General features: G+C 38.5%; 1 protein-coding gene across 4 annotated transcripts in view; it reads left to right on the forward strand.

Moving 5' to 3' along the window:
* BCLAF3 (BCLAF1 and THRAP3 family member 3) overlaps positions 1-1053 on the forward strand; it is a 52634-nt gene extending 51581 nt beyond the window's left edge. For all 4 annotated transcript variants that reach the window (XR_009692042.1, XM_061137251.1, XM_061137253.1 and 1 more), the window contains one exon: positions 17-1053. Coding sequence is in view for 3 of the 4 variants with exons in the window: in XM_061137251.1 (XP_060993234.1) it covers positions 17-46 (30 nt within the window). In the remaining variant the exon portion in view is untranslated. The remainder of the gene's footprint in view (positions 1-16) is intronic.
* The last annotated feature ends 11839 nt before the right edge of the window (positions 1054-12892 follow it).

The raw sequence follows: 12892 nt of genomic DNA on the forward strand, positions 1-12892 counted from the left end.
TGTTTTCTCTCAATAGGAATATACAAACATTGACCCAGCAGTCTAATCGGAAATTGTTATAAATGGAAACGACACTACAGGACGATATTTGGGAGCATCTTTTTATCAAGAGTTAGAATTGGCACTAAAGCACTAATACTGTAACTTTCTTGATAAAATAATTTTATTTTTCTGTAGTGGAATGCTGCAACTTTTTTACACTTAACAATTGCTTTTAAATTACAGTATTCAATTTAAAAGTTGTATTAACTACAGCTTCTTTTGCAAAAAGTCTCAAAAGGGCATTATTTGTTGATGCATTTTTCTCTGAGCATGGTTTCATAGAGAACTGAGTTATATCCAGACGTTTCTATGTTGAAAGTTTTGCTTATGAAATAAAAACAAAACAAAGTATATGAATTGTATAGTGTCTGTACATGAAAGAACTTTAAACAGTGGCCTTACATAGCAATTTTTATATCAGATTTTTCTTTTTCTGATGACATTTTGGCTTACAACTTGAAGTTTTCTTAAGCTTCTGAAGATCGAGGTCTATATAGACCTTCATACATTTCATATTATGACATAAGAAAGCGCAAAAAAGGTGCTTCAAATTTTCCATCAGGTAGTTATGAGTGCACTGAATTTTTAGTAATTGGTTCATTCAGTTTTTTTCCACAATTATTTGTTCTTTTCCAGTTTCAAAATGCTATTGTGGAAAATACATGAAGGTTTTATAATCTATATTCCATCTTACTTTCCCTCAGGGTAAGCTTGTGCATATCATATTTTTAAAGGCTTTTAAAAAATTGACAGACAAAAATCTCATATTTGGAAATTGTACTTTACTACAGCATTACACATTTTGCAAGCACATAAAGTGTTTATTTTCAGTTCAGTTGTATTGAGTACCTACTATGTGTAAGATAACATCGATGAGACTTTCAATGATATTTTAAGTCTCAATACCTTGTTTCTTTGTTTCCTGTTTTCTGCTTAATAATAATATACATTCCCACTTACATTTTTGTCAAATGTTTAATTGTAATGAAATAAAATACTATTGCTCCTTCTGCTTGAAGCAATTACTTGCCAGTTTGTGAGAACATTAATTTTGTATGAGAATTACAGCCCTAGGTATGACCTGTTGATGTTTAAACCACTGCTCTGTACTTAAAAAGACCAAACATAATATACTAAAGGTTGAGAGAGAAATTGGCATTCCTGGTTGAGCATCCCCTGGTCACGTTTCTTTCTCACTGGTTTCACAGACCTCAAGAGGCACTACTATTCTGTTGGTGGTTTTGCTGCTTTTAAAATCTGATGGGTTGGCGAAATCTGGGTAAAGCGTACATAGGATTTCTGGATCATTTCTTATATCTACATGTAAAGTCAATATAAATTTCAGTTTTTAGAAAACCAGCCATAATCTTATCACAGAAAACTACTATAAATATTTTGGAGGATATGTTTTTTTAATTAGAAAAACTATTGATTATGTAGATACATAATACAGACCATATTTTATCCAATAAACCCTACATTTTTCAGTGGTTTTTAGAAAAAGGTTGGGGATACTTTCAGGTGGAAGGAAGGAGGAAAAAGTAAAGCAGGATCAGAAACTCTCCTTTTCCATTATCTAGCAGACTCAAAAACTGGCAACCACAGGTTCGCCAGCAGCAACCAAGCAAGGAAACAGGGAAGATGCCAATGCAACAGGGCATGGTGTGACTTGCAGCTCCCCCCACCCCTTGAGTAGTACTGAGCAAAGAAACTGGAGTGATGGGGAGCCCCAGTATGGATGGAGGGACTGATGTGGCGACCAGGTCATGTGGAGGAGACTCAAGGAAAATCCTTGGGAAGGTGAGGGCTTTACTACTGTCTCAGGACCTCAGGGGAAGGGGAAAGATTCACCAGGACAAGGCACTCTCCAGGTTGCAAAGTAGCCTGGGGAAGCCAAAGCCCACAGAGTAAGATACACCTTTGGGTCCAGTGAGCACCAGTTCTGGACACTTAATGGGAACCCAGACAAGAAAGGATACCAGGTTCCCCAACAAAGTCCTGCCTAAAGGAATGGTTATTATTACTAGCTCTGAATCCAGTAAAATACACAACTAAGATTTTTAAACCGAGGAATCAGAGTTGTAGAATAGAATGCTACTGTTATAAATCTTAACAGAAATGAAAGTACATTAATCAGTTGAGACATGATGGGGGTGGGGTGAGGTGGTGTGGGGGGGAAATGGGATGAAGACTAAGAACCAACCACCTCATCTTTCATGGGCAGATGTCGTGTCAAGTTATAGTATCTAAGATTGTGATATAAAATAGAAAAAAAAATCTTGTTTTTCAGTCTTTCTTGACCTAATGCAGTGGTTCTCAAAGCCTCATTCCCCAACCAACACCACCAGCATCACCCATGAACTTGTTAGAAATGCAGATTCCTGGCTGCACTGCCAGCCTGCCAGATCAGAAACGGTGGGGATGGCCCAGCAGTCTGTTTGAATAACCCCTCTAGGGGATTTGGATGCTCGCTCAAGTTTGAGAATCACTGACTTAGTGCTTTTAGGAACCAGTAGCCCTTGTATTTATCAGAAGTTCATCAATACCTTCAGTTTCATTTCTCATTTTTTTCCTGTAGCATTCAAATAACTGAAACCTTTAAAAATAGCCATTTTCACCATCAGTCCTGTCTGTGCATGGATAGAGAGAGGTCAGGACACATGCCTACCCACTGTTAACTCAGATGATTTTTGTAAGTGATGGGATTATGAGTGACTGTATTTTTCTGTATTCTGGTTGAATATAATGAATGTTGTATCATTTTTATAAAAGGAAGCCATTTTTTAAGTAGTAATATTTCATCCTATCCATTTTATATGTTGCTAAAAATTTATGGAAACAGGTTTTACCTCCAAGGGCTACTACCCTACTTCTCCTTAGTCCAGAGGGGTTTGCTCCCTGTGTCCCTCCCACATCATCAAATGTGGATAAACATATTTATGTGTTCCATTAGCTTTTAATAAACTGATTTATAATATTTGATATATATAGTTTAAATTCATTTAGAATAGTATATAAAAGGAAGAAAAATTCAACAGTCACACTGCTCATATATATTTAGTGTTAAACTAACTTTTGCTATTTTTTATTAGTCTTTTTCTGAGCTTTATCATTTGGTAGTTGAGATAATACTTTATGTATATTCAGCCTTTGTAGATAGTCACACACATGTTTAAAATGTGTTTGCAGTTTGTATGACATTCAACTTTACATATTTTAGAGGACAAGGAGAATCTTGTTCCCAGAAAGCAAAAAATGTTTTCTAAAACCCTGAATTATTAACATTAAGATAGCATGTTTGTTTTTGCTGTACATATCATTTATGATATTAAAAGCTAGATTAAATTTTACAGGTAATTTTCTGAAGTAAATTCTTACCTCAAATTCTAATCCCTTCTAATGATACTTAATAATTCGTAAGAAGAAATTGACTCCAATGTTGTGAATTTCTTGCTGATGAGAATTTTCTGCAAGGGATTGCAGAGAATACAGTGTGACTTACTTAATGGTCTCTTAAGGACTATGGTGGAAAAATGCCCAGAAGTTCCTCAATAAGCTAAACATGGAATTACCATAGGATGCAGCAGTTTCACTCTTAGGTATGTGTATACCCACGAAAACTGAAAGCAGATACTTAAAAACTTGTACTCACTGGCATTTTTCACAAAAGCCAAAAGGTGGAAGCAACCCAAGTATCCATAGACCGTTGACTAGATAAACAAAATCTGGTCTATCCAGACCATGGAATCTTATTATACAGCCATAAGAAGGAATAAAGTGTTGATACATGCTACCTCATGTGTGAGTCTTGTCAACATTATGCTTAGTGAATAAGCCACAAAAGAACAAATATATGATTCTATTTATATGAAATATCTAGAATGGATAGGAAATAATTTTGCTTTCTATTTTAAAAAATTTCTCCATTGCTTTGGCTCCTACTCCAGCATATGCGAATATTTCTAACCTCCAGGAAATTTAGAATTTTGCCTTTTTTCTCCGATATTCTGAAAGTTTTCAATGATGGGTTTTTTCTATGGCTCCTTGTTTATCTGAGCTCCTGCTGACCTCCTGCCCGGAGACTTAGGTCTTTCCATTCTATGGTAATTTTCACCTTCCACCATCTCTCTCTTTTGAAGCTCTGTCCTTACCTCCCAACCCTCAAGACAGCACCTGGCATTATCCTTATTAATTTGGTTTTTTGAGTAGGCACAGTATTAACATACTTCCACAAATCAAAACTATAAAAAAAAGATACACTAAGTGTCACTGTCTTCCGTATTCCTGCAACACCATTCCCTCCCACTACTTGTAGAAGACCAACTTCTGGCTTCTGCCTGTGTTTTTTATAAAGACAAGCAGATACATGTCTTTTCTTATTTCCTCTTATGCAGAAGGAAGTATCTTCTATGTCCTCTTCTGCACTTCTGCTCTTTTCACTTAAGAAACCCTAGAAGTCACTCCATGTCATTCTGTGAGGTGGTCCTCCTCCTCCTGTACAGCTGCACATCCGCCACTTGGCCCTGTGCTCTTATGTGCAGACATTCAGGTAGTTTCTGATATTTGGCAATTACAAATAATGCTGTAATCAATAACCTTGTGCATATTTAGTTGTATTTTGTTGGAGGTGAATCTTCAGGGTAGATTCTAAGAAGTGAGATTGTTGGGCAGAAGGGTAAACTGTATGTGCAACATTCCTAGATACTGCCGGCTCTTCTCCACAGGACTTGTACCAGTTGGAATATCCTCCAGCAGTGCTGGAGACAGCCTCTTTTCCCACTGGCCTGTGGCATGTGTTGACAAGGTTTTGAACTTTTGCCAATCTGACCCATGGAAAATGCTATCTCAGTTTTGTTTCAATTGCATTTCAACCAGAGATATTTTAATTAATGAGAAATACAGTTGATTTACAATATTAGTTTCAAGTGTGTAGCCTAGTGATTCAATGTTTTTATAGATTATACTACATTTAAAGTTATTACAAAATAATAGCTTTGTTTCCCTGTGTTGTACAATACATCCTTGTTGCTTAGTTATTTTATACATAGTAGTTTGTATGTATCTCAATCCTCTCCCCATATCACCCTGCTTCCTCTCTCCACTGGTAACCACACTAGTTTGTTCTCTCTGTCTTGCATTCTGTTTCTGTTTCAGATTTGATCATCAGGTACCAAAACACATTTTATAGATTCTCAATTCGGTATTCTGCAAACCACTTCAGTATTTTTGCCTTGAGAACCCCATGAACTGTATGAAAAAGCCAAAAGATAGGGCACTGAATGATGAACTCCCCAGGTCCGTAGGTGCCCGATATGCTACTGGAGGTCAGTGGAGAAATAACTCCAGAAAGAATGAAGGGATGGAGCCAAAGCAAAAACAACACCCAGTTGTGGATGTGACTGGTGATAGAAGCAAGGTCCAATGCTGTAAAGAGCAATATTGCGTAGGAACCTGGAATGTTAGGTCCATGAATCAAGGCAAATTGGAAGTGGTCAAACAGGAGATGGCAAGAGGGAATATCGGCATTCTAGGAACCAGCGAACTAAAAGGGACTAGAATGGGTGAATTTAACTCAGATGACTATTATATCTACTACTGTCGGCAAGAATCCCTTAGAAGAAATGGAGTCACCATCAATCATAGTCAACAAAAGAGTCCAAAATGCAGTACTTAGATGCAATCTCTGAAATGACAGAATGATCTCTGTTCATTTCCAAGGCAAACCATTCAATATCACACTAATCCAAGTCTGCCCCAACCAGTAACACTGAAGAAGATGAAGTTGAACTGTTCTTTTAGAACTAACACCCACAAAAGATATCCTTTTCATCATAGGGGACTGGAATGCAAAAGTAGGAAGTCAAGAAACACCTGGAGTAACAGGCAAATTTGGCCTTGGAGTACAGAATGATGCAGGGCAAAGGCTAATAGAGTTTTGCCAAGAGAATGCACTGGTTATAGCAAATACCCTCTTCCAACAACACAGGAGAAGACTCCACACATGGACATCACCAGATAGCCAACACTGAAATCAGATTGATTGTATTCTTTGCCGCCAAAGATGGAGATGCTCTATACAGTCAGCAAAAACAAGACCAGGAGCTGACTGTGGCTCAGATCATGAACTCCTTATTGCCAAATTCAGACTTAAATTGAAGAAAGTGGGGAAAACCACTAGACCATTCAGGTATGACATAAATCAAATCCCTTATGATTATACAGTGAAAGTGAGAAATAGATTTAAGGGACTAGATCTGATAGACAGAGTGCCTGATGGACTATGGACGGAGGTTCGTGACATTGTACAGGAGACAGAGATCAAGACCATCCCCAAGAAAAAGAAATGCAAAAAGGCTAAATGGCTGTCTGAGGAGGCCTGACAAATAGCTGTGAAAAGAAGAAAAGTGAAAAGCAAAGGAGAAAAGGAAAGATATAAGCATCTGAATTCAGAGTTCCAAAGAATAGCCAGGAGAGATAAGAAAGCCTTCCTCAGCAATCTGTGCAAAGAAATAGAGGAAAACAATAGAATGGGAAAGACTAGAGATCTCTTCAAGAAAATTAGAGATCCCAAGGGAATATTTCATGCAAAGATGGGCACAATAAAGGACAGAAATGGTATGGACGTAACAGAAGCAGAAAATATTAAGAAGAGGTGGCAAGAATACACAGAAGAACTATACAAAAAAGATTATCATGACCCAGATACTCAACGATGGTGTGATCACTCACTTAGAGCCAGACATCCTGGAATGTGAAGTCAAGTGGGCCTTAGGAAGCATCACTATGAACAAAGCTAGTGGAGGTGACAGAATTCCAGTTGAGCTATTTCAAATCCTAAAAGATGATGCTGTGAAAGTGCCTCACTCAATATGTCAGCAAATTTGGAAAACTCAGCAGTGGCCACAGGACTGGAAAAGGTCAGTTTTCATTCCAATCCCAGAGAAAGGCAATGCCAAAGAATGCTCAAACTACCTCACAATTGCACTCATCTCACACGCTAGTAAAGTAATGCTCAAAATTCTCCAAGCCAGGCTTCAGCAATACGTGAACCATGAACTTCCAGATGTTCAAGCTGGTTTTAGAAAAGGCAGATGAACCAGAGATCAAATTGCCAATATCCACTGGATCATCAAAAAAGCAAGAGAGTTCCAGAAAAACATCTATTTCTGCTTTATTGACTATGCCAAGGCCTTTGACTGTGTGGGTCACAATAAACTGTGGAAAACCCTTCAAGAGATGGGAATACCAGACCACCTGACCTGCCTCTTGAGAAACCTGTATGCAGGTCAGGAAGCAACAGTTAGAACTGGACATGGAACAACAGACTGGTTCCAAATAGGAAAAGGAGTACGTCAAGGCTGTATATTGTCACCCTGCTTATTTAACTTATATGCAGAGTACATCATGAGAAACGCTGGGCTGGAAGAAGCACAAGCTGGAATCAAGATTGCCGGGAGAAATATCAATAACCTCAGATATGCAGATGACACCACCCTTATGGCAGAAAGTGAAGAGGAACTAAAAAGCCTCTTGATGACAGTGAAAGAGGAGAGTAAAAAAGTTGGCTTAAAGCTCAACATTCAGAAAACTAAGATCATGGCATCTGGTCCCATCACCTCATGGCAAATAGATGGGGAGACAGTGGAAACCGTGTCAGACTTTATTTTTGGGGGCTCCAAAATCACTGCGGATGGTGACTGCAGCCATGAAATTAAAAGACGCTTACTCCTTGGAAGGAAAGTTATGACCAACCTAGATAGCATATTAAAAAGCAGAGACATTATTTTGTCAACAAAGGTCTGTCTAGTCAAGGCTATGGTTTTTCCAGTGGTCATGTATGGATGTGAGAGTTGGACTATAAAGAAAGCTGAGCACGAAGACTTGATGCTTTTGAACTGTGGTGTTGGAGAAGACTCTTGAGAGTCCCTTGGACTGCAAGGAGATCCAACCAGTCCATCCTAAAGGAGATCAGTCCTGCGTGTTCACCAGAAGGACTGATGTTGAAGCTGAAACTCCAATACTTTAGCCACCTAATGCAAAGACCTGATTCATTTGAAAAGACCCTGATGCTGGGAAAGATTGAGGGCAGGAGGAGAAGGGGACGACAGAGGATGAGATGGTTGGATGGCATCTCTGACTAAATGGACATGAGTTTGGGTAAACTCCGGGAGTTGGTGATGGACAGGGAGGCCTGGCATGCTGCGGTTCATGGGGTCGCAAAGAGTCAGACACAACTGAGCGAGTGAACTCAGAAGACTCTGAGGAAATAGTTTTCATCCTTGAAAAATTTTAGCACACATGCCATCCAAATGGACAGAGATGACTTCTGAGCCTTTTTTTTTTTTTTTTAATGCAATTTGGTCTCTTCCTGTTCATGTTTTAACTGGCAGGAACTATTCTAAAGCTTTCTTGCCCCACCTAATGGGCAAGGAAGGAAATTGAGCTGCCTTTTTTGGTTGCTGCCTAGAAACCAGTTGAGATTCAGCGCCTCCTAAGATGTCCTAGCCTAGCAGTAGTAATGCATGAGTTTTCACTTGTGTCTGACTCTGTGACCCCATGGACTGTAACCCGCCAGGTTCTTCTGTCCATGGAATTGCCCAGGCAAGAACACTGGAGTGGGTTGCCATTTCCTTCTCCAGGGGAGCAGACCTTAGCACAAAATAAGATTTGAAAGAGAACAAGATATGGGGATTTATAGTCATGGCTTCAACATACTCCTAAAGCATGGATAGCTAGAGAGTGTTAATTAATTAGGGTTGTTGAAAAAGCCCAGGACCAGATAGCTTCACAGCTGAATTCTACCAAAAATTCAGAGAAGAGCTAACACCTATCTTACTCAAACTCTTCCAGAAAATTGCAGAAGGTATATTTCCAAACTCATTTTATGAGGCCACCATCACCCTAATATCAAAACCAGACAAAGATGCCACAAAGAAAGAAAAATACAGGCCAATATCACTGATGAACATAGATGCAAAAATCCTTAACAAAATTCTAGCAAACAGAATCCAACAACATATTAAAAAGATCATACATCATGACCAAGTGGGCTTTATCCCAGGAATGCAAGGATTCTTTAACATCCACAAATCAATCAATGTAATACACCACATTAACAAATTGAAAGATAAAAATCATATGATTATCTCAATAGATGCAGAAAAAGCCTTTGACAAGATTCAACATCCATTTATGATAAAAACTCTCCAGAAAGCAGGAATAGATGGAACATACCTCAACATAATAAAAACTATATATGACAAACCCACAGCAAACATTATCCTCAATGGTGAAAAATTGAAAGCCTACCCCCTAAAGTCAGGAACAAGACAAGGGTGCCCACTCTCACCACTACTAATCAACATAGTTTTGGAAGTGTTGGCCACAGCAATCAGAGCAGAAAAAGAAATAAAAGGAATCCAGATAGGAAAAGAACAAGTAAAATTCTCATTGTTTGCAGACAACATGATCCTCTACATAGAAAACCCTAAAGACTCTACCAGAAAATTACTAAAGCTAATCAATGAATATAGTAAAGTTGCAGGATATAAAATTAACACACAGAAATCCCTTGCATTCCTATACACTAACAATGAGAAAACAGAGAAATTAGGTAAACAATACCATTCACCATTGCAACAAAAAGAATAAAATACTTTAGGAGTATATCTACCAAAAAAAAAAAAAAAAGACCTATGTATAGAAAACTATAAAACACTGATGAAAGAAATCAAAGAGGACACAAATAGATGGAGAAATATACCATGTTCATGGCTTGGAAGAACCAATATTGTGAAAATTAGTATACTACCCAAAGCAATCTATAGATTCAATGTAATCCCTATCAAGCTACCAATGGTATTTTTCACAGAACTAGAACAAATAATTTCACAATTTGTATGGAAATACAAAAAACCTCAAATAGCCAAAGCAATCTTGAGAAAGAAGAATGGAACTGGAGGAATCAACCTGCCTGACTTCAGGCTCTACTACAAAGCTACAGTCATCAAGACAGTATGGCATTGGCACAAAGACAGAAATATAGATCAATGGAACAGAATAGAAAGCCCAGAGATAAATCCACATACCTATGGACACCTTATCTTCGACAAAGGAGGCAAGGATATACAATGGAAAAAAGACAACCTCTTTAACAAGTGGTGCTGGGAAAACTGGTCAACCACTTGTAAAAGAATGAAACTAGAACACTTTCTAACACCATACACAAAAATAAACTCAAAATGGATTAAAGATCCAAATGTAAGACCAGAAACTATAAAACTCCTAGAGGAGAACATGGGCAAATCACTCTTCGGCATAAATCACAGCAAGATCCTCTATGACCCACCTCCCAGAATATTGGAAATAAAAGCAAAACTAAACAAATGGAACCTAATTAAAGTTAAAAACTTTTGCACAACAAAGGAAACTATAAGCAAGGTGAGAAGACAGCCTTCAGAATGGGAGAAAATAATAGCAAATGAAGAAACAAAGGATTAATCTCAAAAATATGCAAGCAACTCCTGAAGCTCAATTCCAGGAAAATAAATGACACAATGAAAAAGTGGGCCAAAGAACTAAACAGACATTTCTCCAAAGAAGACATACAGATGGCTAACAAACACATGAAAAGATGCTCAACATCACTCATTATCAGAGAAATGCAAATCAAAACCACAATGAGGTACCACTACACACCAGTCAGAATGGCTGCTATCCAAAAGTCTACAAGCAATAAATGCGGAAGAGGGTGTGTAGAAAAGGGAACCCTCCTACACTGTTGGTGGGAATGCAAACTAGTACAGCCGCTATGGAGACCAGTGTGGAGATTTCTTTAAAAACTGGAAATAGAACTGCCACATGACCCAGCAATCCCACTGCTGGGCATACACACCGAGGAAACCAGATCTGAAAGAGACACGTGCACCCCAATGTTCATCACAGCACTGTTTATAATAGCCAGGACATAGAAGCAACCTAGAGGCCTATCAGCAGATGAATGGATAAGAAAGCTATGGTACATATACACAATGGAATATTACTCAGTCATTAAAAAGAATCCATTTGAATCAGTTCTAATGAGATGGATGAAACTGGAGCCCCTTATACAGAGTGAAGTAAGCCAGAAAGATAAACATCAATACAGTATACTAATGCATATATATGGAATTTTAAAAGATGGTAATGATAACCCTATATGCAGGACAGAAAAAGAGATACATATGCATAGAACAGACTTTTGGCCTCAGTGGGAGAAGGCGAGGGTGGGATGATATGAGAGAATAACATTGAAACATGTATATTATCAAGTGTGAAACAGATCACCAGCCCAGGCTGGATGCATAAGACAAGTGCTCAAGGTTGGTGCACTGGGAAGACCCAGAGGGATGGGATGGGGAGGGAGGTGAGAGGGGGGATTAGGATGGGGAACACATGTAAATCCATGGCTGATTCATGTCAATGTATGTCAAAAACCACTACAATATTGTAAAGTAATTAGCCTCCAACTAATAAAAATAAATGGAAAAAAAACAATAAAAAAAATAAGGGTTTTTGACATTTTTTCTTAGCCGTGCTAATTGCTACTTGTGTAATCTTTGGTCACTATGAAAGTGAAAGTGAAATCAGTCAGTCGTGTCTGACTCTTTGCGACCCCATGGACTGCAGCCTACCAGGTTCCTCCATCCATGGGATTTTCCAGGCAAGAATACTGGAGTGGGTTGCCATTTCCTTCTCCAGGAGATCTTCCCAACCCAGGGATTGAACCTGGGTCTCCCGCATTGTAGGCAGATGCTTTACCGTCTGAGCCACAAGGGAAGTTGGTCACTATAGCTGTTGCTATAGTTAGCCTCTGAGGCCTCAGATGCTCATTTTAAAAAGTTATTTATGCAAAATGAAAATAACTTTTTTACTAGTTATAAGAATAACACACACACACACACACACACACACACACACAAAGAGTAATACACACTCGAGGGGGGGAAACATCCTAGAAAGTAGGAGAAAACATAAAGAGAAAACTTAAAATTGCATTCCCACCACTCAGCGGTAACCAGAGTTAACATTTTGGTTTCAATCCTGTGGGCCTTAGGCACATATATACCCACCGTGCATGCACACACATGCTTACACATTCAATTTTCCTACTCTCCCTCTCCCTATATAAACTCTCACACACATATATATATATATATTACACACACATATATATACATAACAAATTTTTCTACACATAATACACGCCAACTTTTTAAAAACTCGATAGTTGTGAACTTACCATTTTGTATTTTTTTCTGTTCTGTTCACTACAGTCAACATCTTTTTGTATTCATCATAAAGCTCTATAGCATGATAGTTAACTGATACAAAGTAGTCTTTTCATATGTGTGTGCACACTAAGTCACTTCAGTGGTGTTAAACTCTTTGTGGCCCTATGGACTGTAGCCTGCCAGGCTCCACTGTCCATGGGATTCTTCAGGCAAGAATACGGGAATGGGTTGCTTATACCCTCCTCAAAATTTTGTTCTGGTAAAGAGCCCACCAGGCTCCTGAGTCCATGGAATTCTCCAGGAAAGAATACTAGAGTGGGTAGCCATTCCCTTCTGGGAATTTTCCTGACACAGGATCTAACCCAGGTCTACTGCATTGCAGGTGGATTCTTTACTGTTCAGTTCAGTTCAGTTCAGTCGCTCAGTCATGCCCAACTCTTCGTGACCCCATGGACTGCAGCACTTCAAGCTTCCCTGTCCATCTGGTACATCTTTACTGGTACATCTTTACTGTTGCTGTACCTCAAATCTTTTTATCATGAAAGTGTATTTTTTATAATTTTCAGCATAATGAATAA

This window comes from Dama dama, chromosome X (genome assembly GCF_033118175.1).
Source record: "Dama dama isolate Ldn47 chromosome X, ASM3311817v1, whole genome shotgun sequence".
NCBI classification, from domain to species: Eukaryota; Metazoa; Chordata; class Mammalia; order Artiodactyla; family Cervidae; genus Dama; species Dama dama.